The following is a 27,343-nucleotide window of genomic DNA, read 5'->3' as shown; positions in this document are numbered from 1 at the left end:
AGTTGCATGGAGTTTGAAAGTAAAAAAAAAAAGCTCTATTGAGATTGAGTCAGAAGATCTCAATTACATTCACCAGGAGATGTTGAAAGCCTACAGATCAGTTGGAAGGAGGGCTATTTTTGTCCAGTTTTGTCAAAGCAAAGATGAAACATGATCGTACCTATGTCAGGAAAGCTTGGGGAAAAGCAGGATGATTTCAAGGTAAAGGCTTTTTTTTTTCACTTTGTTTATTAAGATTTTTCCAAAAGCAGATAACATGAGTTGAATATTTGGATCAATCACCACAAACATTCATAGCCTATATAAAGACAACGTGCATTAAAGGAACACAAAACCCCATTAAAAGAAAAGACAGAAAGATTAATGAGAGGAAAAAACAAACAAACAAAACAAAAGAACTGTAGGCACTATCAAAAGGGAAGATAAAGAGTATGGTGTGACAGGCAGGCAGCTGAATCATTTCTTTAACGCAATTCTGAAAGAGAGATGTCATAGGCTATTTATGAAAGTCTTTGCAGGGCGGCTGCGTTTTACTTCTTAAATCACAGCCTTTATTTTGTAGACTCACCGGAAAGAGACAATGGTTCTGCCGTGGGCTTGATGCTACACTGTGTCATATCTGCATTATGGAGCATTTCCTCTAACAAGAGCTATCGTCGTCTTCATCTTTTCGACAACAACCAGAGCTTTTGCATGGATACCTGATTTAAAGTAAACCTCAATAATTCCTCTTTTTAACCAGACTTTGGACGACGACAGATCGCACCTAGATAGCGACTTACTGAGCTGTTACTTTTGTTTTGGAAAGCTGTTTTTATGCTTAACATGCACTACTATGTCATTTACATTATTGGACATGTTTATGATAGTGTGAATTTGGGTATTGTTTTTTAGTCTAATTTGTGGGCTGTAACCTGCTCAGTACTGTTTTATCGTCATTATTTGGGACAAACCTCTGAGAGTTGACGTGACGTAGCTACATAATGGGACATTAACGCAGTTTCCAATGCAGGCCGATGTGATTAAAATGTATATTTACAGGCCGTGGATTAAACTTGAATTCAACTGACACACCTGCATAGTTTGGAGGATTGTTTCCGCGTTTGTTTCCCAGCAGTGGGTGGGTGCGTCCGTTCAGTCGTAAATGTCTTACATTGCATAACATGGGCTCTACTGTAAACCGGATATGACAGTCATAAAAATAAAAGCATTTAAAAGCCATCAGTCGCTTCACGAAATTGAATCAGTGTTTGGGTGTGTCGTCTCTCTGCAGGCATGGCTGTTTTTGAGAACTGCTCTGTGCTCCTGGAACTGAAAAATGTGCCTTTCAAGGAGAAGAAGAAGCTGAAGGAAGCTTTAACTGACAATGGAGGCAGCCTTTCCTTTGTGGTCAATAAACAGGTCAGAGAATTTGATATTTTTTTTCTTGGAAGTAGGTGGCCGAGGAGCCCGAGCTACAAATGCTTGATCTCCTTTAGTTTTTAAGTTTTGAGGTGTGAACAGTTAGGCGGTTCCTGCCTGAGGATCTAAGGCTGCGCACTGGCTGGTAAGGGGACAACAGGTCAGAAATATATTCTAGGGCCAGAGTGGGAAGTGCTTTAAAAGTAAGAAGTAAAACCTGAAGAGAATTGCACTCCATTCTGTGTTATTTTCTATCTCCAGCACTTCTGCCCTTTAAAATGTTCTCACGAAACTCCACTGTCTTTCTGATTTCTCCTGCGTATCTCCCACAGTGCTCTCTGATAGTGGTCAGTGATGTGTCCACCCTGAGCACCAACAGACTGCGTAATATTCAGAAGTACCAAACACCTGTGGTGGGGTTGGATTATGTGTACAGCTGTGTGGAGAGAGGTGTGCTTCTTCCTGTGGACGAATACAAGCTGGATACTTCCCCTCCGCTTGCTTCTTCACCTCCTGTCCTTCTCTCCTCAGCAGGGAAAAGTTCACTCTCAAAAGGTACAGCCTGAAAGTTTCTACTGTTGTCACTTCTTTTTTTTTCATGTGGACAAGACTCCTGTATTACCCTGTGTCAGGTTCGCATGTGGTGAAAAAAAAAACCAGCAACATGTGTTTATATGTAATGTTTGCATTTTAAAAAAGCAGCTTGATCAGGATTTACATTGTGGAACTTATTATATCATTATAGGAAGAGCCTTGGGGGGAAATTTTAAGGATCTACTGTGTGTGAAATATGAAATCTAAAAACAAGTGTAAAACAGGCATCGTCATATTGTCAAAGTTTTCGCTGGTAAACATGTCTTCCTGATCGAGAAGTCTTAATTGCCTTTAAAGGAGCGATGTGTAAGATACGATATCTCCTGACTGATGATTAGACATTGAGGAAACATGCTCTGGTGCTGTCTTCAACAATGACAACAATGCAGCAGCCAGTATGTCCTCCTTCTAACTTTAGATTCTGGTCCTGAATGCTCTGGATTTGTTTGGACCAGAGAAGGTAGGTGGTTTTAAGACCCCCCCCCCCCACACACACACACACGGCCGTTTTGGACACCCCTCGGTTTGCCAGATATGACAGCAGTTATCAGTTCAAAGCAACAGGTGTTGCAGCGATGGAAGCGGACAAGAGAACTGGTTAAGATAGAAGTGATTGTACCCGACCTAAAAAGCCTCTGCATGTTTCTCTAGGGAGGAGAAGGCGGGGGGGAAACGGCCCTCCAATGTTTTGAATTTGGACTGCAGTGCCCAATTTAAACGCCAGGTTTCAGAGTTACTTCAAAGTGTTAATAAACACAATTGTGATTGAACAACAAACTCTTCAGATGAAATTTAAAGAGTAAAGATTTGATCAAATGTATTTCAGACTTCTGCATCTTTGGAGTAAAATAAGAATTGGCTTGTTGAAGTGTGTACCTCTAACTTGTGGTTTGAGGAGTTATTGCAGCAGTAAACTGAAGGATCATGCCGATGATAAAAAGGCCACAGCTCTCCAAACACGACATTTGACTCTTTTTAAATACACACTGCTTATTGTTTCTGGAACAAACTTTAGAATTATTGTATGAAAAGTCGTGTTTACGTCAGATGTGCAGACTGTTAAATGTGTTTTTTTGTCGATGTGGGATCGTAAAAGCATTCTCTCTGTGTGCATTATCTCACCAGTAATAGATGATAGTCATGCTAAATTGCATCAGCCTTTCCAGCATTGTCTGAATGGTGACTCAGGATTCTTCCCGTACTTTGCCTTTAATTGCACATACTGTAACACAGATACAAAGTTCTTGTATTGTATTGTTGTCACTAGTTCCATAGTCCTCCCATGATTGAGTTAACACTGATAAATGGAGTGTCTGATTAAAGTACACTTAAGACGGTCAGCAGGTTGAACTACATAGTGTTCAGGTGTGAGGATGGGTGTGTTTGTTCACTGGGTGTGTATTACTGTTTCACATTCTAATTTCCTTTAGATCTATTTCAACCATGCAGCAGTGTTGTGTAATACAAGCTTTCTATAGTGTATCTATATATCACCTTGCTTACTCGGCTTGTGTCAGTCAGGTTTAAACACACACCAGTTGAAGTGCTTTTACAGTACTGCATTACATGAATGTTAAAGTCGGGTGGGTCTCTTATGTCTTAATGTGTTGTCTTGTGCTTTGCAGTGCACAAAGGCCCGTTGAGCAAAGCACCCGCTGAGCCGTACAAAGGCCCCTCAAAGCCAGTGGAATCTATCAGCCTGACTCAGAAGGCAAAGACTCTGGAGGGGAGCAGAAAAGTCCTGGGAAAGTTCAGGTGTGGAAAGCGATCATCTCAGTGTTAGCATTGAAATGCTTAGCTATATTAACAAAGAGGGTAAGTTATGAAGATAGATAGATAGATAGATAGATAGATAGATAGATAGATTACAGCTGCAAAGGGAGCAGCTCTTGCACACTCCCTGGCAGGGCGGTCTCTGTCAGGTAAAAGGCAGGGTTGGTAATTTTCTCCAGATTTTGGTTGAAATTAGCAAAGTTAAGCCTTTTTTTACATAAGCACTCCGGATAATATCTAGATATTTACAGGAGAACTTCTCCGGAGATTCTCCCGACCTAGTCGTTCACATGGGCTCGGGGGATTTAAAATACTAGGGGTCTGGCCGGAGAAACTCCTGGTAAAGTCCGCTTGAAAAATGCGGCTGTTTGCGTTCACATATAGCCTAAAAAACCTCCGGGTAGCCAAATCTCTGGAGTTTTTCAGGAGATTTCCGTATGTGTGAAAAGGGTTTTACAGTGGCAAGAAAAAATGTCCAAAATGTCAGCCATCTGCTGAAACTCCATCAGGCTTGAAAAGTGGGATAGATGGGATAAGATGCAGGAAAAAGGATAGTGATAAACAAAGTATTCTAGTAGCTAAAAAGAGGGAAATATAGCGGCATCAAATAATTTGATAACCATTAGAAATCTGAGATTTTATTTTTAGATGGTATTACCTGACCCTCCAGGTTCAGCCCATAGTAAAAACATTACGCCCTCGTATTTCCAAATGACGTGTACAATGTGTTCAATTTTACAGAAACTACACTGAAACAGACTCTGATCTTCCAACCTTTCCTGATAACTTTCAAGTGGCCAAGTATTCAATCTTTGAGAAGGTAAAGCTGCAGTTTGTACGAAGCTTTTCTACTTCTGCTTTTATAGTTGTAACTTGCATCGCTATTATTTTAAACCATACATGTCCCTCTAGGTAAATAGCAACACTTGGTGTGTGCTGGAGCTGCAGAGCTTCAAAGGACACAAAGGATGGCAGTATCGAGTGGTCCGATACCGGAAAGAAGACGTACTGTCCAAGGTATGAAGCGTTGTGTAAATTACTGCTTGTCAGCATGTGGGGTCACGGCTTACCGGATTTACTATAGACATGAGTTTGGCTTTTGTGTATTCCATGCTCTTGATCTCATTTGAGCTGACTGTGTTTTGCTTGTCCAGTTTAATTAAGCTGGAAATTGTTGAGGATTTTGCTGTGTACCTGTAATGTCACTCATGATTCTGCCTTCAGGTTTTAATTAACTTTCCTCTGCTAGCTTCTGAATCTTGCATATTAAAGGACTAAGTAGTGAAGAGCAGTCAATTTGTCCCAGAGGAATATTTAGTTAAAGTTTTGAAATCAAGTCAAGACGTGAGTGAAAGAATAACACGACGCACACTGGAATATACTGTATATATACATCTACGCCTGTGTTTGTGCCAACAGAAGGCGGCGGTGATGGACATGCAGGTGTTTCTGTCCACATCAGAAGAAGCTCTGGAGGTGTACAAAGACCTGAGGGAGAACCTGCAGAAAACTGGCCTGCAGCTCAGGAGCAACTTTCTTCCACAGGTCCAGACCCTGGGCTCTGACCCCCTCCAGCAGGTCTGGCACACTCATTACACGTATTACTGATATGGGGCTGAATGCAATAAATGTTTATATCTATCTCTACAGATCTGTCATAGATCTAAGAATGATATCGGCGGATATATCGTTTTCTGATTTTTTTCTCCCCAGTATCGATATAAGCTCAAAAAATTCCATATCGGTCGGTCCCTACTTACTGCAACTGATTGCCTGCACTGTGTTAGAATGGCTGTATAACTTGTTTGATCAAATAATGAAATAATTTCTGTCCCTTTAAAACTATACAATTTAAAATTGACAAGTCAATAGATTCAGATATTGTTCTGTCAATGAGTTGCATGAGTACAGTTTGTTAAAGATGTATAATCATATATTACAAACATTATCAAGACCATACATTAGTAAAAACAGTTTCCCAACATTTGCATCAAATATTAAATGAACAAATTCAAGTGTGCATAAATGTGTATTAAAGACACTCATGTATGCAAGGTTGAAAGTCTGTTCTGCACTGATTCTATAACCTGACATGACAAAGTAGTTTCCTGTCCTCATCAACAGTGTCTCAGTCACAGTGTGTTACATAAACCAGGTTGTGTAAATGTCATATTTGAATTCACTGCTAATCTAATGCAATCTAATGAGCTTGTACTTTGTTTGAATGACAGCTGCTGCTGGAGGAGAAGCTGCACACAGGAAGCTTATCAAAAGAAGTGGGCGGGTTTGTGGAGCTGCTGTGGACTGAGGCCCTGGGCTGCCTCAGGAACATCCTCAGAGTTTCCATCGACAAGCTCAGCCTCAACGATGTGAGGTTCTCAAAGTGGATTCATCTGTAATGTCTCTGTCTGTCTGTCTGCTGCTGCTGTGGTTTCATTTACTTTGGAACAAAAACATTATTTTCATAGATGTCATTACAATTATTCTTGTGTCCCATAACGCGCGCGTGTGTGTGTGTAGGTGAGCAGGGTGGAGGGCTTGTTGCTCCAGGCTCAGAGGAAGCTGAAGGAGAAAAATGAAAATGAAGTGGCGTCTCTCATGGAAGAAGTTTACACCTTGCTGCCACACAAAGAACCTCCCTTACCTCCCACCGCAAAGCTGATCTCTCAGAAACTGGACCTTTGTCAGGTAACACAAAACATACACACGTGCACAAACATGAACAGTATGCATGACATAAAGACCCCAAAAAGCTGCAAGCTGTGTCCTAAATTCACTCAAAACACTTATGGATAATCTGTGTAGGTTTGAGTGTGTGATGTGTTCACACAGATCTAAGTTGTCTGTATGTTTACAGCTTTAAAAACTTTTGAATGCATCAAAAAAAGTAAACAAATTATGACCTGAAAAAAAACTTTTAAAGGTTTATGTTTGGGCTTTTTATGCCTTTATTTAGAGATAGAACAGTGGATAGAGTCAGAAATGCTAAAGAGAGAGTGGGCAATGACATGCACGAAAGGATCCACAGGTTGGATTTGAACCCGGGCTGTCCGCTTTGGAGGACTAGCCTCTGTACACGGCACGCGCACTAACCACTTGGCTACCGGCATCCCCGAGAAGAATCTTGTAATGTCCAGTTGTGATCGTTCTCTGGCTGTGTTTTTCCACAGTCATTGTTTTATTGACATGCATCTAAAAAAAAACAACATTTTTATTGTCAAGGTAATCCGGGATGTGCTGAATGTGAGTGAGATCACTCTGAGCAGCCCCATGTCTTCCTCTCTGGGGAAGTACCGAGCTCTGAGGTGCAGCATTGAGACCGTGTCCCTCGGCAGCTCCGAGTTTCAGGCTGTGACCGCCCCACTTCAGGGCAGGTAGGGTGCCATCTAAAACTCGTCTATGTCTGATGTATAACATAATTATGTTGGTCAACTGCCTCAAAGTGTCCAGACCCTGCTGAAGATTTCTTTCCCTTTTAATATATTTATTATATCGACGTGTGGTATCTAATATCTAACAGCCCGTCTTTCCATCTTTGCTGTGCAGCAAAGTGCAGATCCATCAGGTGTTTCGTATCAGCAGAGGGGTGGAGCTTCAAATGTTTAAGAGTGAGCTGGGGAACATAAAGCCCCTCCTCCATTCCTCCAGCCCCAGCAACTTTGTAGGAGTCCTTTCTCGGTAAGATCACACATGTGAACACGCAATTACACACACATCCACAAACACACAATCCACCTCAATTAAAAGATGTTTCTGCATTTTTTATCTTATAATATCTGTATATTTGACATATTGCATGGAAACTTTTTTGTGTAAAATGTGGCAGGTGTCTTTCTTTAAAACACATAGGATAATAATACGTTTTTAAACAATTTCAACTGATCACACATCCTGGGATTTAGTGAATCCGTCAAAGTGACATGGTATTAGTGGAATCATTCCAGGTGTTCTCACTCAGACACACAGTTTTTGAGGTACTCTAGATCTTCCTTTTTAAATTTTTTTAAAGTCAGACTGTCTGCAATCAAAATTAAATCTGACTTTGACTTCAGTATCGTATCTGAGGTTTCTGTCTCTCTCTCTCTCTCTCTCTCTCTCTCTCTCTCTCTCTCTCTCTCTCTCTCTCTCTCTCTCTCTCTCTCTCTCTCTCTCTCTCTATGTCTTTAGTGGTCTGTTGCTGCCTCGTGTGGGAGTGGAGCATCATGGGATTGAGAGAACTGACATTGGGAACCTGGGCAGTGGAATCTACTTTAGTGATGTCTTGAGGTTAGTAGTACATCTGTTGTGACATCATGATACAATAATCTCCTTTAGCTGTAAAAATCAGAGTAAGCCAAGAACAGTTTGAACTACAATAACATCTCAAGGAGCCGTTACCTTTTTGTCCATCCACAGCACCAGTTTGAAATACTCAAAGCCCAGTGCGACGGATGGCTCCCGGCTGCTGCTGGTGAGCGATGTGGCTTTGGGAAAGTGCCAGGACTTCTACAAGAGAGATCACACAATGACCGAGGCTCCAGTGGGACACGACAGTGTGCACGGTGTTCGCTGTACGCGCTCCAATCGTTCTGAGTTTCAGGTACAAAATGAATGTTTTACTTTACTTAAATACAATATATATGTGGAGAAACTGAAAGAAAAAAAGATCACACTAAGTAGCGCATAGATCGGGCCCAAAAAATCCAGCCTGAACCGACTCGAGCTTTTGCATGTTCTCTCCGGGCTCAGACCAGCCTGTTTCATTAACTGAATTTATGGGCCAGACCCCGACTTAAACATCGAGTCATTGTTATGATGTGTCTAACAATAATTTGAGTAGATTATATTGATTCACTTCTACGTTTTCCTTTTCTGTTCGGACCTCTTTCCATGTTGTAAATATCAAGAGTTTACTTTTTACCAAAGAACCAGGATAAAAGTTGTAGCCTTCTGTAGATCTGTAATTCAAGTTTAGTGAAATCTCAAAAGCTGACTTTTTTGACATTTTTTGTGCCTCATTAGAGAGGACAGCTGAAGAGAAACGTGAGTGTGGGGGATTACATGCAGCAAAGGGCCGAGGTCAGATTCAAATCCCTCAACTGCTGCGATGAGGACTATAGCCTCTGACATGGGGAGCGCAATACAATCGCTGGGCTAGCCGGCACCACCAGTTATCATTTCTTCAGAGCTATTTCTCTTCCTGATTTCTGACTCTATCCACTGTCCAATGAAAGCTTAAAAAAGAAAGAAGGAGATGTCAGACGGGTAGGAATAGATGTTGATAGTTTAAGCTTTATGAGAGGTAAAACTGACACCAAATTGCTGTGAATAAAAACACAAAAATACACAATTTTAAGGGCATTTCATATTCATCAGTAAATCTGATATTTATTGGATTGCATTGCATTTCAGTAATCACAGAATCGTTGTATCACGTTAATGATCTTTATTGTTGGCCACCTATTGCATATCCCATCATGATTTACCCTGCAATGTCAGCCCTACTTCTCATGTTAAGTGTCATCTAAAAGCACCAAATATTGTTCCTGAAATCTCATTTTATGTGGAGACACTCCCTCGTATCACTCAACACTTACCCATCTGTACCCCGGCCTGTGTGCTCTCTAACGTGTATCATCTCACCCGTGTTGCAGGATGATGAGTATGTGGTGTACAGTCCTGATCAGGTGAAACTGAAGTATGTGGTTAAGTTCAGCATCGAGGGAGACCAACTGAAGGAGTTCAGTCCTGTCGTCAACACCTCGGCTGAGCTCTTGATGTCCTCTACTAAGCAAGGTGAGCACCACACACCTGCAGAATGCTTTAAAGTATTGTTCCTGTAAGGGTTCATGTAAACATGTGTTGTTGTGTTGTTTGTGTTAAGAGCTTGGTTCAGAGTTTGAAGGGGTTGAAAGTGTTAAAAACCCGCTGGAGGATGTGACGGCTGGCCTGTTGGACAGCTCTGGTCAGCAGCTCCCTCTGCAGGCCGTCCATGTGAAGTGCAAGCTGATGGATCTGCTCTCTCAGGTTCCCAAAAAAACAGCCTTTACTTTTTTTTCCAGTGATTTGTCAGTTGATTTGATTGAGATTACAGGATGTAAAGCTTTTACAAACTGCTGGTGTTCACTGGATTATAACTCTCTGACCTTAACACCTTTCCCCTCCTCTGTCTTTTTTTCAGGTCATCATTTTCCAGAAATACACCAATCTGAGCTCCGTGCCCATTGAGGCAAAGTACGTCTTCCCGTTGGATGATTCTGCAGCAGTATGTGGATTTGAAGCCTTCATCAATGGAAAACATGTGATCGGAAAGGTAGCTGCGCTGTTATTTACACACGTTTCTTTGTGTATAGTTTTGTCTTGTTTCTTTGTTATGTATTATTATTTGTATATTTGAGCTTTATTCTAAACAGTTTGTTAAGATTGAATTTCAAAGCTCCCTTCCATAAACACTAATTCAGCGGTGGCTTAGGGGCAGCTGTGGCTCAGTAAGTAGAGTCGGTCGTTTCTCAACTTGAATGTCGGAGGTTTGATCCCCAGCTCCTGCAGCCACATGTCTGATGTGTCCTTGTGCAAGACACTTAACCCCAAGTTGCTCCTGCTCCCCTGTCGGTGGCATATGATATGGGTGTATGAATGGGATTAGTTACTTCTGATGGACTTTTTACATAACAGACTCTGCCATCAGTGTGTGAATGTGTAGGTGTGTAAAACGATTTGAGTAGTCAGAAGACTAGAGAAGCACTATACAAGCTCAAGTCCTTCTCCTTTTCTTCTTTGACCACAGTGTGAGCTGGTATTAACTGGCCTCTCTTTTCCCATTGAATGCTCAGTGATGAGATTTCTTTTTAATATGTCATTTTTACCCTTTCATGTATTTAAAGGAGCAAACTTCTTCCACCATACATCCAAAACCATTTCAACTCTGTATTATGTGTTTGTTTTGGATCTCAGGTCAAGGAGAAAGAGAAGGCTCGCAAGGAGTACAAGCAGGCTATTGAAAAAGGCCATGGAGCGTACCTCATGGACCAGGACGCCCCCGTATGTCCCACTTATGCTCTCAGACTAACACATAATAAAATGCAGAGGAGGTTATCCGGCCTTATTCCTGATATGTCTTTTGAGTGGGAAGCCATAGATGAATGAACGTTAGTTTGAATTACTGCTTCTCTTCATGTGCTGGAAGTAATGTATTTTTTTTTTCACTCATTGCAGGATGTGTTCACCATTAGTGTGGGAAATCTGCCACCTGGTGCAACCGTCCTCATTAAAGTTACCTTTGTGTCCGAGCTGATAATCAAGGACGGCAGTATTCTCTTCAGTCTGCCTGGCAGTGTGGCTCCGTGGCAGGAGAGTGCAGCACTCAACCAGACGACACAAGTAAGGAGAACCTGCAAAAAAGACCCTGTGTCCACCTAGATTTTTTGTCCGGGTAGAAAAGCGCTGGCTGTGCGCTCAGGAGCGCTTGTATGGAGAAGGAAACACACAACTTGTGCACAATAGCAGGCTCTCAGAGTGTATCTGACACAGCAGAACTTTTATCTTAACGCCTGATGGCCGAGCATTGAGGGTGAAAAAATTGAAATGCCTTCATCTTTATTCATTATCTCTCAACAGGTCACTGTGGAGAAGGTCTGTGTGACTGACGATGCAGCAAATAAGAGGTGAGTTATTATTCTACTTTAAGGCGATGTTTATAACCTCATTAGATTTTTCATATCTGAGTGCATCTTTGAAACTGGGGCTTGTGCTTCTTAAGGAAGATCTTTGAACCTTTCCTAAAAGCTGGTCAAACAAACAATAACACAGCAGGTCGAGGTGAATTCTCCGCAGAATATCCTGCTGCGTTCTCACATTAGATCCCTCAGACTTGCAGCGGGGATACCAGGGGTCTGGCAGGGGAAACTCTGGGCTGTTTGCGTTTCTGCAGGTGTGAAATGCCTAACAGACTCACTGTGGCCCACTGTGTTTGATGCTGATTTACAGAGCCAGGGTTTTGTACTAACAGGGATTTTTGCTCTCACTCAGAACAAAGAGCTTGTGGATCAGATTTGTTGAATACTTCAAAGAGTTTTTAGAAGATGCATACTCTCTGATACCAGATACTGCATTTTAGGAGGTTTTGGAGTTGTTGATGATATTAGCATTCAGTCATCAGAACAGCTCTCAGAATAGCTGAGGTATCGGATCCTTTGACCAGTTGATCCCCAAATATTAAAAGCCAACAACTATTTTTGTAATCAAAATTTAACAGTTTGACAGGTAAACTTTTAGAGTGAGACGTTTGTTGTTCAACATGTTGCTTTTGATAAATGTATTTCTTCACTCCATCAAGAAGCTGTGTTGAATGTGTTGTTTTTCCCACAGAGAGTTCACCCTCGACATGTCCATAGAGATGCCAAATGAGATCAAAAGACTAACGTGCCTCACTCACCAAATCAAGATTAAGGTAATCTAAATGTTTTTAGATTTTAAAATGTATTCTTTGAAGATGCAGACAATGCAGCATGGGTTCCAGATATTTTCTCTTTCTCTGTCGGATCCAAGTTAACAAAGTTTACAAATGTATTTTTCTCTGAACTTGATGAGGTTGGAAATCAAGCAAAAATAAGTGGTGTCACCAATCCATGACTAGCACAGAAGTCCAACAACAAAACACCACTCAGTTTCACATCGGGCAGGCCGTTCCTCCCAAACACCCCTCCCCAGGTGTCTCCATTGTTGGCCACGTGAGCGTTGAAGTCCCCCAGCAGAACTACAGAGTCCCCAGGCGAAACTCCTTCCAGGACCCCACCCAGAGACTCCAATAAGGCTGTGTACTCTGAACTGCCGTTAGGTGCATATGCACATACAACAGTCAGAGCCTTCCTCTCCGCAACCTGAAGTCGCAGAGAGGCGACCCTCTCATTCACCGGGAAAAACTCCAACACAGCGGCGCTCAACCGGGTGGCTAATGAGTATCCCCACACCCGCCCGGACGCATCTCACCCTGGGCAACTTTAGAAAAGGAAAGAGTCCAGCCCCTCTCCAGGAGTCTGTGTCCGGCTCCATGAGGGTGCTGCAGTTTCCCTCTTCCTGACGAGGTGACTGTCTCCCATTTATTGCGCTTCATATGGGGATTTTTGTACTGCTCTCAGTCTGGACCCTCCCCCGATACAACTTTGCCTTGGGAGATCCTACCAGGGGCTAAAGCCCCAGACAACACAGCTCCCGGGTTCACCAGAACACAAACTCCTCCACCACGTTAAGGTGACGGTTCTTGGAGGAGTGGCTGACTTACATTTCTGCAAATGGGGTTGAATCGTCAAGCACTTACATACTTAATAATGTTGACAGGATTAATCGTCCAACATCACAAATTTTTATATTCAAACTTCATCACAAATTATGAGTTTTTTGTTAGATTCAATTGTTTCATCCTACACTTTACACTCACACATTCTTATAAACGGGCTGGATAAGACGACATTTTAACAACATTTAACACAAAAACAAACAGAGCGTGCTGCATTTTGTTGTCTGCTGTTTCTTGTACCAGGTCATAAAACATGTCTTCAATCATAATGCGACATATTTCTCATTTGGTTTATGATTTCTATATTAAAAGAGGAAGTCATCAAAGCATTGAGTAGTTAGAAAAAAAAATTCAAAGCTTGCAAAGTGATTGTGGTTTTGTGTGTGTGTTTGATGCCTCAGAGAACAGACTGTAAAGCAGTAGTGAGCGTGCTGCCAGATGAGGTCATGAGTCCAGAGGGTTTCCAACTGCTGGTCACTCTGTCTGAGGTCCACCTGCCCAGGATGTGGGTGGAGAAACACCCTGACGAGGACAGCCAGGTCTGTCCGTCTGTCTTTTAGTCTCTCTCTCTCTCTCTCTGGGATCCTTCTCTGAATCTCTCTAATCTCTCTCTCTCTCCTCCAGGCCTGCATGCTGGTTTTCTATCCGGACTTTGACGTTGAATCTTGTTCAGAATCTGATGAGGTCGTCCTGTTGATCGACACGTCTGAGTCCATGAAGGGAGAGTCTCTCCGCATGGCTCAGAAAATAGCCCTGCAGGCCCTTAAACATCTCGACAACAAGCTCAGACTCAATGTCATTTTATTTGGCACAGGTCAGTTTCACCCTTTTACATCTCTGTGTGTACAGTCACGAAACAGTTAAGGTGTAAACTTATCTCACTAAAGGAGAGGAAAATAAAGGTTTGAGAATTTGGACAGACTGCAAGAAATACAGTTTCAAACCTCGGAGGAACTAACAGTTTTTGGTTGAACTCGTCTGTTGTTGAAACACACTGAGTGCAGAGTGTTTCAGCTCTTCTTAATACCACAGAAATAGGCAAAGCATCAAGACATCATTTACTATTTCTGGGTGAGGGTGGCTGACAGCAGCAGCAGGGTTGGGTGGCCTGGTCCCTTGTGGCTGACAAGTTTCACTTTATCATCTGACATCCAACAAATCAGGGACAGTTTTTATTTTTAAGTTTTTACAGTTTGTGCATAAGTCGGGGCCCCAGTCCGGTAGCCCCAGTCAAAAAAGTCTGTATTCACCCCTGCTTGTGAACCTAACGAGTGCACACAACTTCCGTAAATTTGATTAAAAAAGTATTTTGCCTTCCTGTTGGAGTGGTAGGGGATTGCGTTGGTAGAGGGAAACAGGCACTCACTGTGTATAACAGACGAGGGTAACACTGGAACTTTATTTTGAGACATTTCTTCAGGTGATGTCAGCTCTCCTGTAACACAACATTTCCTCTCATTATTAATTAACCCTTGTTGTTGATAATTTAAACCTTTTCTCATCCTGTTCCTATCAAATACAGTTTTATTTTTAAACCCAACTGTCCTGAGTTCCCCTCTTATTATGTCTCTCAGATCACTCAGAAATTTTCTTGACGCCACAGCCCCTTGTTAAAGGTCGTCCAGAAGCCAGGAGCTTCATCAAGGTGAGTTATCACTGGGGAAAAGTAAGTATTTATATAAGATATTACAGAAACTAATGGTAACAAGACAATCCAAGCTGATTAGATTCTGATGTATTTATGTGGAAGTGTATAATCTTCAGTGTATAGAAATATTCTTCATTGTTTTGACTTATTTTTTTTTTAAATCAAATAAATGAATTCGGAGAAGGAGAAATTTCAGTTAACAAGTCAGTAGGATTAAAAAGCTACTTAAAGTGAATACTATGCAAACCAGAGTTTCATTTATTAATTTAATTCTAAATGTATAAAATGTGTTCTTAGAAATACAAAACAGACAGTTGTTACAAAATTAAACAAATCCAATTAGTCTGAACTGCATGGTGTGACTTCAGAGTGTGTCCTGCTCTGCTCCTTTCAGTGCTTCTCTCCAGTAGGGGGCAGCACTGAGCTGTGGCGACCCCTGCGAGCTCTCAGCTTGCTGCCTCCTTCACGCGGCGTCAGGAACCTGCTGCTGCTGTCGGACGGCCACATCCAGAACGCAGAGGTCACCTTGAGGCTGCTCCGAGAAAACGCTCAGCACAGCCGCCTCTTCACCTGTGGCCTCAGGTCTGAGCGGTTCCAGGGGGGTGTCGGGATATTATCTTTGGATTTTTTTTTTTTTTTAAAGTTAAATGTGGTTTTCTTAATCTTCCCTACAAATCTCCGGAAACAATTAAATTTTTCGGTTTATACTGATGAAAACGGTTTAAACCAGACAGTTTAATTAACAGATAATAGTTAGCTTGGCTCGGGTTACAAACATTTGTTTTAAGGTATGTATTTCTTTTTCTAATCAGCTCGACAGCCAATCGACACATGCTCAGAGCCCTGGCCCAGGCAGGGGGCGGAGCCTTCGAATTCTTCGACACAAAAACCAAACACAACTGGGCAGAGAAGGTGAGACTGACTACTTTACCAGTAAATCAAAAATAATCACACAGTGTCAACATATCCATACATTATTTTCTCTTGTACAATAATCCACCCCTCCATTATCTATACCGCTCTTCCTGTTTGGGTCAAGGGGTCGAGTCCTTACATTCCCTTCCCGGCAAATTTCTGTTGTTTGTAAATTTGTCTTAGCGCTCGTAAAAATGTTTCCCATCTTGTAAACGTGTTTTGCTCTTGGTAAACGGGTTTTGCTTTTGTAATATTGTTTTCTAAAATGTAAATTCATCCAAGGTTTGTAATTGCACCTGTGATTCACATTTTGTAGTTTTGGTTTGCACTTCCCAGCCACCGTAGTTGTCCTCATTTACCCATATTGCACATACACAGCTTCACCCTGGGTTTACCAGACAAGACTCAAGACTTGACACATTTCTTCAGATTCAATTTTAATGTTATTATAATAATATAAAAATCACAAATTCCCTGCTTACGCTACTTTTCTAATCTTTTTCTTTGGCAGGTGGCGCGTCAGTTGAAGCGTATGGCGTCTCCTGGCTGCAGCTCAGTGTCAGTGAAGTGGCAGCAGTTCAACCCAACAGCGACCTCTCCTCTGCAAGCCCCCAAACAGCTCCAAGCTCTGTTCAATGACAGTCACACACTGGTGTACGGCTTTGTGCGGCACTGCACTCAGGTACCCGGTTAATATATCTGTGATGGTGAACAGCTACGACTGTAACACCTAAAAGTTCTTCTTGAAGATTCAGTCATATTTTTGTGAATCTGTGCATCATTCTGATCATCAATGAAATACTCAAGTAATTAATTATAAATATATAATGTATATGTCAACTCCTGTTTGTTGATTTTTTTATTGTTCTGTCTATAAAATATCCGAAATAAGTGGTACATGACTTGATATCTTCCAATTTCTTGTTTCCTCTTTCCAATTGGTAATAGCCAATGACATGAGACACATTAAAAGCAGCACATTATCTTATCAAAGGGAGCTGAAGGCAAGCAGATGGTTGACATATTTACAGTGATTGTTATTTCACACAGGCCACACTGCTCGGAAACATAAGCGGTCAGGAGCTTAAAACCATGGTGTCGACCACTGAGCTGCAGAAGACCAAGGGCACAGTAAGAACACTTTCAACAACACCTGTGGAATCAATGTAATGTCAGCTAATGTATCTGTGTGTGAGACCACTTTTTATACCGATGATTGTTGTTTAGACGCACAAAATCAGTGAAGTGTGCAATACCATCTGTGTTTCCCTACACCAGAAATGCATTGCACTAAAATACTGTAAAACCATTTTACTCAATACACATCTATTCTAGTCTACCGAGCCAATACTTACACAGGTGAACTGTGAATGCTTTATTGTAAGGTGATGAGGCAGTAAGTGTGACGATGTGTGTTTAGTTTCTTCACAAGCTCGCAGCGAGAGCCGTCATCAGGGATTTTGAAGATGGAAGCCTGGATACCAATGAAGCTGAACATGAGGTCTGTGTGTGTCTGTTTTTTTTTTTTTTTTTTTTATCATTAGGTGAGACCGAAATTACCTCATGCTCAGTCTTAACTCAGTGAGTTTTTCTTTGCTTTTCTAGGGAAAGAAAGCGGTGTTGAAGGACTTTGTTATCGAAATGAGCAAAGAGTTCTCCATCCTGTCTCAGTTCACCAGCTTTGTGGCCATCGAGGAAAGGGTTTGTGCAAATTTTCATACTGTGTATCTGTACTTTATACTCTAATACGGGAACGTATTGCATGCACATGAGAAAATAAAAATTCTGAATCAACGAGATAGATTTATTTGTCCTACGTAAAGGTGTAATATGTAGAATTTTTACACTAAAATATCTAAATTAATTACAAACCGACTTAACATTGTGTACCCACATTACCTCAAATATTTCCAACACTTATCAAAGCCAGAGAAATCCGTAATTTAATAGTTGTGATGGGACGTGTCATCGTGGCAGCCGCCATGATAGACACGACTTGTTTATCGTTGCTATGGAAACACCGGATGTTACATCAAAGACTGCTACATAAGGAAGCGTGAGCTGCTACTGAAAGCTGCCATTCTGTTGCTGTATGTGCTGCTGAGATAAAAACGCCATGTGAATTATACTCGGATACTTTAGCTCGTCCATAAACATGTTCTCTTCCTCAAATCGACCCGTTCGTCTTTAGAGTTCGTTTTCATCGGGGTTGAAGGGGGGGAGAGGCAGAAAGAATCACGACCATGATTCCCCGCCAGCCTTGATGTCATCTTTTGTTATTATTTTGCTTGAGAGCCCCGTGGGGGAGGAATTTACATACTGTGTGTTTAAAAGTTTTATTGCATTTTGTTTGTGTGAGTCTACATGAATCCCTGATCAACACAAACTATTGTTTTCATTCAAAAACCAAGATTGGATGACCTGTTTCAAATCTATTTCAGAGTTATTAGTTTCTTTTGAACAACATTTATTGTATATTTGTTTCAATGCAATATTTTTACTCTGATCAGATGAGTCTAGAACGGGGCCCTGGATGTGACAGGTTTGTACCAAACAAACAAAAGGTATCTGTCTTTTTTTTAGGACTCCAAACAAGGCGAGGAGGGCGTCACAGACATCCCCAAGCTGATCGCAGAGGAAGATGTGGACTTCCTGCCTTACGTCAGCTGGATTTCTCCTCCGGGCAGTGTAGAGGAAGCGGAAGAGGATTATTCAATTAATCTCTGCGCTGTTGACAGTTCTTCTGGGTCTGAACATCTGTGTATGGTAATAAGACATAGGAAAAAGAGCACATTTGTTGTGATTCACTCACAACCACTTCAATGAGCTGTGTTTGTTTCTCTGTTGTAGGGCATGGGCCTTTTCACTTCTTCTTCTGAAGGTCTTAACAATCCGTCTTCTTCTTCTTCTGAAGAAGAAGAAGACGAAGAAGAACAAGAAGAACAAGAAGAAGAAAGAGGACAAGGATACGGATTGTCCATACGTCATATGATGACAGAATGCTTAATGGAAGCGACCGTCTCTCCAAAATATGAACCCACGGTTGGTCCTTTCACACAGCAACAAAAGTGTTTTTTAAGACCTGGCGCTGCTATCGTTAATGCATGGACAGGCTGGAAATTGAAGGAAACATTTCTATGCAAATTAGCTTCACAGATTCCTCATGTGCATGTTTACCTTTCCTTACAGATTACAAATTCATAAATAAAATTCATTAAAAAAATAGTTATAATACAGTCATTTAAAAATCTCCCTTTGCTCTCATACTTCTTGTCTAATTAGAGCAGTGGTTCTCAACTGGTCGAGCGTCATCACCCACCACCAACACAAAATTGTGACCCAAATTTCTTGTGTATTTTTCGATCAGATTTATTTAATACCTTCGAGACCCACTGAAAACAGCTCCACGACCCACTTTCGAGTCCTAACCCACCAGTTGAGAACCAGTGAATATTAGAGCACTTGATACAGGTCTCCTAAGGCGACCATTATGATTAAAAACAACATGGAAGTAGTGGTCGTGTGCAGACACTCTATGCACCAGTCACAGGGTATAAACGTCACACCCTCTCCAACTCGCTTGATGTGAATTCTCTGCATAATATTCTGATGCGCTCTCACATCCACTCACTTGGACTTGGCTTGGGCCAGCAGGAAACTCTGGGTGAATTCAGAGTGTAAAATTCAGCTATTTTGTGTTCACACATGCAGCTCCTCCTGCAAATATCAGGAGTTTTCAGAAAGTTTGAAAGCCCTATGAGGGAGTGCCAGTCATGATACACATCTCAAAGTAGATTCAGTTATGTGTTTGTCGTTTTAGGCCAAAGAGAATATATTGTCCTGGGCCTGAAAGGTTCTGATGGTTCTCCTTTTACAACGCTGTCATTATGCCCCTAGAAATGGCGGCCCGGAGTGGGCAGTGCTGTTTCTTTTCCCCCATGTGGTGGCAGGGCTAACAGTTGGAGAGGGAGGGATTAACATAAAAACAAAACATAAATGAAACATACTGGAGCCTCTCTGAGTGAAACATAAACACAGAGCCAAGAACAACAAACCCAGAGGAAATCTGACTTCACTCTCTGTTTAGGAAGTCATTACTCCAGAACAAATTTACATAGGATGTTTTTGATTTTTGCTTCACTGATATTCAGAATACAGACTAGGTAACAACCAGGTCAAGTAACATTAACCAACATTTGTGTGATAGAATTTAATTAAGTCAAAAGGTTGTGTTAACTTTAATGAACCCTTAGCTGAAAATGTTTTTTGTTTAGTGGTTGTGTGCAGACAAGGTTTTAAGTCCTGTTTTTGTTTCTTTTCTCTGTGTCTCTTCTTTTGCAGAGTGCTGGTCATAGAATGGTAAAAGGGGCGAAGAGGGCTTCAGGATGGATGCGAAAGAAAGTGAAGGCCACGGCTCTTTCTGCCGTCTCCTCTTTTGCGCCTAAGGAATGTGTTGATAACCTTTTAATGACCGACAATTATTCCACGTCAGCCGAAGATTGTTCCATGTTATTCCCCCCACCTTATTTGAGTCGTGATCAGGCCAAAACACGTAGTCTTTCACCTCCTCCTCCTCCTCCTCCCGCTCCTGTTTCTGCCCCTGGTTTTGTTCCGTCCTTATTTGGTCGGCCTCCTCTTCCTCCTCCTTCTGGTTTTGGGGCCTACATACCGACAGGTTTCAAGCCGTGTTCATCTGTTTCTGGATCTTCGTTGTTTGGTCTTCAGGCCAAGTCATTAGCTCCTCTTCCACCTCCAAGTTCCGTTGGCCATCAGACCCAATTATTAAGTGGTCGTATTCGCACCATTCCTGAAATGGCCCAATCGTTTGTTGGTCCTCCTCCTCCACCTCCCTCTACTTCACACCAGGGCTTTTCATTTGGTGGTCTTCAATCCAACTTATTTGGTGGCCCTTCTTCCCACACTTCTTTTCAGGCCAGAGCTTTTGGCCAAGGTCCTCCTCCTCCACCTCCCTCCACTTTACTTAAGGACAAATCATTTGGTGGTCCTCTTCCCCCTCCTCCTCCTCCCTCGACTAGACCTCAGGTCAAACAACGTGGTCGACTTGCTCGTGCTAAACCTCCGTTAAGTGATTCGTGTGACTTAGCTTCTTTCGATGAAATGGAACTGTCCCTGCCTAAAGAAAGAGCAGAAACATGGTCATCCACAGACATTCGTGGAACTGTGATACCTGAGACGACAACATTTAGCTTTGGGAGACGCAGCTTTAAAAAGAAGTCAGGTCATATTTCCTTTGGCTCTGATGAGGCACCTTATGAAATATCGTCACACATAGGCTCTCTGCATCCACATGAATCGATTGAACAAGATCAACAAGTACAAGTTAAAGATAGCACTCCAGGTCCAGTTGATGAACCAAGTTTTGCTAATTATCGTTCTCGAATTTGGCAATCTCGACGCAGTTGCAAAGGTATGGTACCGGAGGAAGAAGTGTCCACGGCCATGTCCACGTCCAGTTCTTTGGACCAAAGTGAAGTTGCACCGGAGGAAGAACAGCCCATTACAGAGATTTGTAATACAATCGACAGATCATCTCACCGATCACGATCACGAATGATGCTTCGGCAATTTGCGGTGACAACACCCGCCATGTAAGTCCACACATTGTTTTTTTAACAGTTGTTGCCAAAATGCTCTTCATATTTTAAATGTTTGAGCAAAGCTGAGTCACATGAATGTTAACTGAAGAATGGACTGATAGTTAACTACGTATGTTGAAGATATTTGGCATATAAAATATTTGGCATATGTTATGGCATAAAGTGAAGATCTCTGTTTGCACTTCTAAATGATTGTGTTTTGAATTTACAACTGCTTTTATTGCTTTTTTGGGATATGAACTTTTGCGTGTCTTTCTGTGACGTTTCAGGAAAAAGGCAGACGATCTCAGAGCCCTCAAACTCAGATTGACAAAGATCTTCCAGCTGCAGCATTCGGTAAGAGAGGAGCACGTTTCATCGCCTGTTGTTGAATGTTGGCGCTAAAAAATATCTAACGAAACAAAAATAAAACCAAAAACAAGAATTTGGACTTCATCTTTAGTTATCCCACGGACTTGGCAATTCCGTAGTAAAACCTGGTTTTATCTGACGACACATTGAAATGTCAGCTCAGCAAAGAGGTTAATAAACTTTAATCCTCTGACTTCACCAGCTTGTAATGCAGGTTTGGAGTACTTTGCATAGGAAATACAACAAAACGCAACTTTTGTCTGTGTGTTGCAGGAAGGCTACTGGGAGATAACCTCAGAACTGGGAGAATTAGTAAACGTGGATGTGGACCAGTTTGCCAACGTGTTCCTGAAAAACAAGGGCATCAACTCTCTAGGTGAGAACCGTCAGAGTCTTTGTGGCACCTTTTTAGAGTGGAAAGACATTTTTAACATCTTCACTGAACAGTTAGGCTCCTACATTTAAGACAGATGTATTTACATAATTCCCTTAAAGGAAGAATGTGCAACTTTTTGGGTCCTGAAGATGTCACCCTTGAGCACCAGAATAAACTTCTGTTTGGCCACACCTACACCATACTGATACCTCCGCTCTCCTCCAGCGACACACCTCCAACCCCTCTCCCCTCACATTGGATGAGTCAAGCCCAAGGGGCGGGCAAAATTGTCCTTTGCTCACCTGTGTCCTGCATTGTTGTGATAGCATGCTAATGTTAGCGCTCTTTAGTTAGCTCGTAGCTTCATATTGCACATAAATTGACAAAGAATGAGCGTGATCTAAAAACTCTTTAGTTGACATCCAAATAATCAGTGAGTATGTTCTTCTTCTCTCTAGTGCTTGACTAAAACTGGTTTTATACACCAGGGGGAGGAGCCGGCCGTCCATGTAAACACGACTCTGACAACAACACAGCCAGCGGGACTCGAGCTTCTCACTCATTGCAGACAGTCATGACTCAGAGACACATTTACACAGGATAGACTGGATTTCTGCTGTATTAATGTGTATAATACAGTGTATGTCGCACATTCTTCCTGTAGAATTACAGATCTATGTTTCTTCCTTTTTGTCCACAACTGTAACATAAGTAGTGAGAACAGGTTTCTTTTTTCTTTTCTTGCAAATGCTGCTTCTATCACCCAGTTCATAATACAACATGTGCAATACAGCAACATCTCTTTCCACAAATAATGTTCTTTCATTGAGTTTTTGCTAAATTACTGCATGCCAGTTTATGACCCAACAATGACCTACAACCTACCTGACCTACCCACCCCGCTGTTTTCCTGGAAATTCAGTTTTTCCACATGATTCATATTCAGAATTGGCATGTACTGCTTTGATGTATCCCTGATTTTTGAAAGTAGCATCAGGTAAGATTCAAAAACCCAGACCGCCTGCTTCGAGGACTACAGCCTCTGTAACATGTGGTGCGCAAACTAACCTTGAACCTTAAAGTGGACCTTGCGTTGAATGTTAAAATCATGCATGTTTTTATGTGTGTCTCTGTGCTGAAGGTGTTAAGGCTCGTGTCGACATCCTGCGGCTGGTGATGACTCTCCTGGTTCTGCAGCTGATGAGGGTGGAGAAGCTGGAGGAAGGCAAACTGCTCCGCTCCCTCTTCTCCCTGGATGACTCGTCTCAGCCCAGGTCAGTCCAAACCAGCATGAAATGAGTACGTCATGATGTGCAATAGAGAACAAACCATATGACATATTTTTGTAGGCCAACCTGGAAGTAGCATCGCCATGGGGCCTATCGAGAATTCGCCTATGGGATTTTTGCATTGGATTTTGGATCATTGCAGAAAATAAGATCTGTGGCAAACGCACGTTTCTGACGCGTAGGCGTTTTGTTCAGCAGGATAATCTCCACAGATGAACACCATTTTTATGATGTTTGAAGCATTAATGCGGCCGACAGAAGTAAAAAGCTAACGTTATGCTACAAGTGAACTACACCACGGTCTGATCATTGTGACGTCACTACCGTCATGCTTCAGACGATAAATTATTTACTAACCTAATATTTGCCTTAACCTAAAGATTAAACCTACGTGAGACATCTCCGACTAGTGAGATAGTTCCCAGCCTCTGTGTCTGGCGTGATGACGTTTAATGTCCCCGACAACAACTGTAGTCTCATTTAGCCACTTGTTAGCAACCGCCCTTTTTTCAAGACGCGTAAAAACTTCAAAATTCACAAGTGGGGGTATTACCTAATGTAGTTTATGTGGTCTAACAAAATGCCAACATCTCTTAAGCTTTTGTTAACCACAGACCTTATTTCAGGCGTCTAACCACAAACCCATTCACAATCCCTATTGACTTTTAGACGTTATACCCCATGGCGCTCAAATGCTAAAAAACCCGTCAGTAAGTTTACTGACAGGTTTTAGGACTCATTTCTGTGGCGCTCTATAGGTCACTAATTGAAGCAAAGCTGTGTTAGCCATACTTGGGATTCAATTTGAATTTTCCTACTGAGGCTGCAAAAAGTATTTCATGAAATATGATTTAATGGATCTAAAATTTCATTATCAAGGCATGCATCTTCAGAAAAGGAACTCAAAAACATAAAAATACAAGCTTTTATATTTTAACTGTTCTTCTCACGATCAAAGTGGTCTCGTTTACCTCCTTCAGATTCAGATTCACAAACTTTTTTGTGATAAAGTGCTCTGGATAATTACGTAAACGTTATTTCACCACTATCGTTGTCAAAATCATGATACTTTTCGATACCACGTCAAAACAATAATTCTCCTTTCATTGTATTATACAGAGACTCTAAAAAACAGCAGATCCTCAGTCGTATTTTAAACCCAAAGCTTCCATTGGAAACAGAGATGGCACTATCTGATTTGCAAAAATACTTTGGCAATGTTTCTGTACTGAAATGTTGCCGATGCATTTTTGCAATGTGGACAGTGTGCAATGAGTTTTCTTGCATTCATTCTTAATTAAAATCAAGAAACTACCCATCAGTGGTTGCCGAGGACTATTTTTGGTGCCGTGGTACCAAACAAGTATCGATATCATTTGAGTTTTACTTGCATTGTGTCAAAGTTCAAAATCCTGCTGTCATGATGATCCCTTCTCCTTACTCATTACTGTACCTCTTTTGATAATGGCTTATATAATATTTTTTTCCCTCCAGGCCTGAGCGCTGGGAGGAGGTGAAGAAGGCGGTGGACTGGGTTCGCTGGGCTGACCAGCAGTACCCATGCATCTACAGCCGACTGGAGTTCGGTTTAAGCTGGGAATCCTCTACCCGTCAACTGCTGGGCTATGAAGCCCTCCCTCCCTTCTCCGCCCTCAGTGGTCTGAACCTGCAGAAGACGGCTGTCCCTCTGCTGGTCCAATGAGCAGGCCAACATGATCCAGGTGGAAAGAAGGGACAGAGAGTGAGAGAAATCAAATCATCTTGCTTTTTTTCTGCTGGGGTTAGATTACCTTTTAAAATGTATTTTTCCTAGATATACACCTTTCTTTTTTTTTTAGGCACTCGCTTGTACTTAAATAACCAGACATAGTCACCTGAACGCTACGGCACCATTTACCATTTTGTCATTTGCAAACCATAATCAAAATGCTTTTAACAGAAGAACCAGACCAAATGAAGAAAACATGCTATACTATAGTTTGTGATTGTGCTCAGTTAGCATGGAGCTAACATATATTATTAAAGCTACACTACATCAGCTGATGCATGATGTAATATCTATCTTTTTTTTGTTATGCAGTAAGTCCTGTTTGTGTAATGCTATGAGCAACAACTCTGCGCTAATCATTTTAACGACGTGTGAATGATCAAGCCTTTTGGAGTTAATGAGTTTTAGTTTTGTTTACGTTTTTAATATGTACAGAAATATGTGAAACGTAATGATATTCTACATACAGTAAAAAACAACAATCAAACCAAAGGCAGAAACTGAAAATGTTATAGCAGGAAATAATCATGTTTGAGAAGAAATTGTTTTGATGTGTATTTTGATTTTATAGTTTCGCCCAAATCCCATCTGTCAACATGGAGGAGGCGGAGCTTATGAGCTATGCTTTAGTCTGTATGGTGAGCTCCAATTGTTTTGGCTTCACTTTTAGGGAGCTGTCGTCTCATCCATCCAAAATATTGTGTAAAATATTTGGAACTTACCTTGCCTTCAATAAACAACTGCCTTCCAGCAACCTTAATCAGTCGAGGAAATAAGAATGTAGTACACTAAGCATTCGTGATCATCAGGACAAGAGGTTTATCATTTTTGAATATGCAAAATCACTCCTTCACCCAGTTTTGCATAATGTAGAAAGAGGGCTTTATATGATGTATTTTATTTTTCCTGGTAGTCAGTGTGGTTTCCATCAATGCATTAAAGGAAGAATGTGCAACATGTTGCTGTTGGAGCTGTGTTTAGATCAGGTTGCATGGAAGGGACGGCCTGCTCCTCCCCTCATGTATAAAAGCGGTTTTAGTTTTTGTCCTTCGTGGGAACTCGAGTGGAGGAGTGTTGGAGGTGTGCCGTTGGAGGAGAGCGGAGGCTTCAGAATAGCCGAGGTGTGGCCAAACAGCAGTTTGTTTTGGTTTCATGCTGGTTCTCTAGGGCGACATCTACTGGATCAAAAAGTTGCACATTCTTCCTTTAAATGAATGAATTACAATAGTTAATCACAAACAACATATTTGCACTATTTGGTGTAATCCTGTGTGACTTACTCCTTGTTATGATGTTAAATGATTGTTTACATGGGCAGAATTAAAGTCTTTTAAAATGCTACCCTGTTTCATTTTTTTTCATTCTTATATAACAGGAATTATTTGCAGAGGAATCTAACACTTTCATGCTTCAGTCTTTATAAGAACATTAACACACCGGTTACATGACTAAGGGCCTGATTTACTAAGATTCTAACTTGCGTGTGCAATCCAAAAAATTGCATGTTTGGTCGGTGTGCGATATGCGGGTGATCAACTTAGAAAAATTGTGTGAATGATATGTAACGATATACTCAACTCAGGATATGATTCAGTATGCTGGGTTCACGATACGTTTCTCTCACGATTTATTTTACAAAATGTGACTGTAGACAAATGTTGACTGAAAAAGATTCCTTTAGGGGCTGATAACCCGCTTATCGGTGTAGTTTGGCCTTTTAATGATTTTTTTTTCTCTCAACAAGGGGAGCTTCTCATTGTGGTGTGGATTAAATGCTGCATCATGTTCGTTGTTCTATTTGTGAAGTTCCCACAACAGGCTGCTGTTATTGTAGTTAGGAGGCGACATAGTGTGTTTGGAATGACAGAAAAATAAATGGCATGCATTTCACCTAAATAATCGTTAACGAAGAGAAACACCATGATTCGACTTATATATGTTGTGGCCTGTTTATAGCCAAACAAAACTGAACATTTACAGCCACTGCAGCCTACACGTCATGTCATGCAGCAACTGACAGAGCACTACTCCTCATGGACATGCCTTACGAAAGCTGTGGCATGGATCGTCAAGGTAAAAGACACGTTGTTGTGCCTAGCTAAGAAGAGAAAGGAGCAAAGTGCAGAGATCGGAATGTCTGATGGTAATAGGGACCAACAAAAAGGTCAGCTTAACAAAGTCATGGCGGGCTATCAAGCAAGCCTCAGCTACACACCTCTCACAGTGGATGAGCTGAAAGAGGCTGACCTGGAGATCATACACCACTGCCAGACACCAACATGCCAAGATTAAATCAACTCTCTACAAAAGGGTGAATCTGTCAAAAGGCGCCGCCA

At 41.6% G+C, this 27,343-nt stretch overlaps 1 protein-coding gene across 2 annotated transcripts; it reads left to right on the top strand.

Moving 5' to 3' along the window:
• The first annotated feature begins 588 nt into the window (after positions 1–588).
• On the top strand, positions 589–26,348 carry parp4 (poly (ADP-ribose) polymerase family, member 4). Of its 2 annotated transcripts, XM_065962024.1 has the most exons (36): positions 589–711; positions 1,274–1,401; positions 1,734–1,956; positions 3,621–3,750; positions 4,510–4,588; positions 4,681–4,785; positions 5,188–5,346; positions 6,000–6,142; positions 6,294–6,456; positions 6,991–7,142; positions 7,315–7,446; positions 7,936–8,034; positions 8,164–8,347; positions 9,402–9,543; positions 9,632–9,774; positions 9,929–10,060; positions 10,702–10,788; positions 10,963–11,127; positions 11,365–11,411; positions 12,115–12,196; positions 13,444–13,581; positions 13,667–13,856; positions 14,617–14,687; positions 15,085–15,272; positions 15,503–15,602; positions 16,117–16,287; positions 16,656–16,736; positions 17,026–17,106; positions 17,211–17,306; positions 18,189–18,371; positions 18,456–18,647; positions 19,947–21,214; positions 21,493–21,559; positions 21,848–21,950; positions 23,092–23,224; positions 24,734–26,348. In XM_065962024.1, the coding sequence occupies exons 2-36, from the start codon at positions 1,276–1,278 to the stop codon at positions 24,939–24,941; spliced, it is 5,763 nt and encodes a 1,920-aa protein (XP_065818096.1). In that variant the 5' UTR covers positions 589–711; positions 1,274–1,275; the 3' UTR covers positions 24,942–26,348. The 2 variants fall into 2 exon arrangements, with proteins under 2 accessions (XP_065818096.1, XP_065818097.1); XM_065962025.1 differs by lacking the exons at positions 23,092–23,224; positions 24,734–26,348 and adding an exon at positions 22,409–22,579.
• Positions 26,349–27,343: the final 995 nt, after the last annotated feature.

This window comes from Labrus bergylta, chromosome 13 (genome assembly GCF_963930695.1).
Source record: "Labrus bergylta chromosome 13, fLabBer1.1, whole genome shotgun sequence".
Lineage (NCBI taxonomy): Eukaryota > Metazoa > Chordata > Actinopteri > Labriformes > Labridae > Labrus > Labrus bergylta.
Note: the sequence above shows the minus strand (reverse complement) of the source record. Positions and strands in the feature narration are given on the sequence as shown.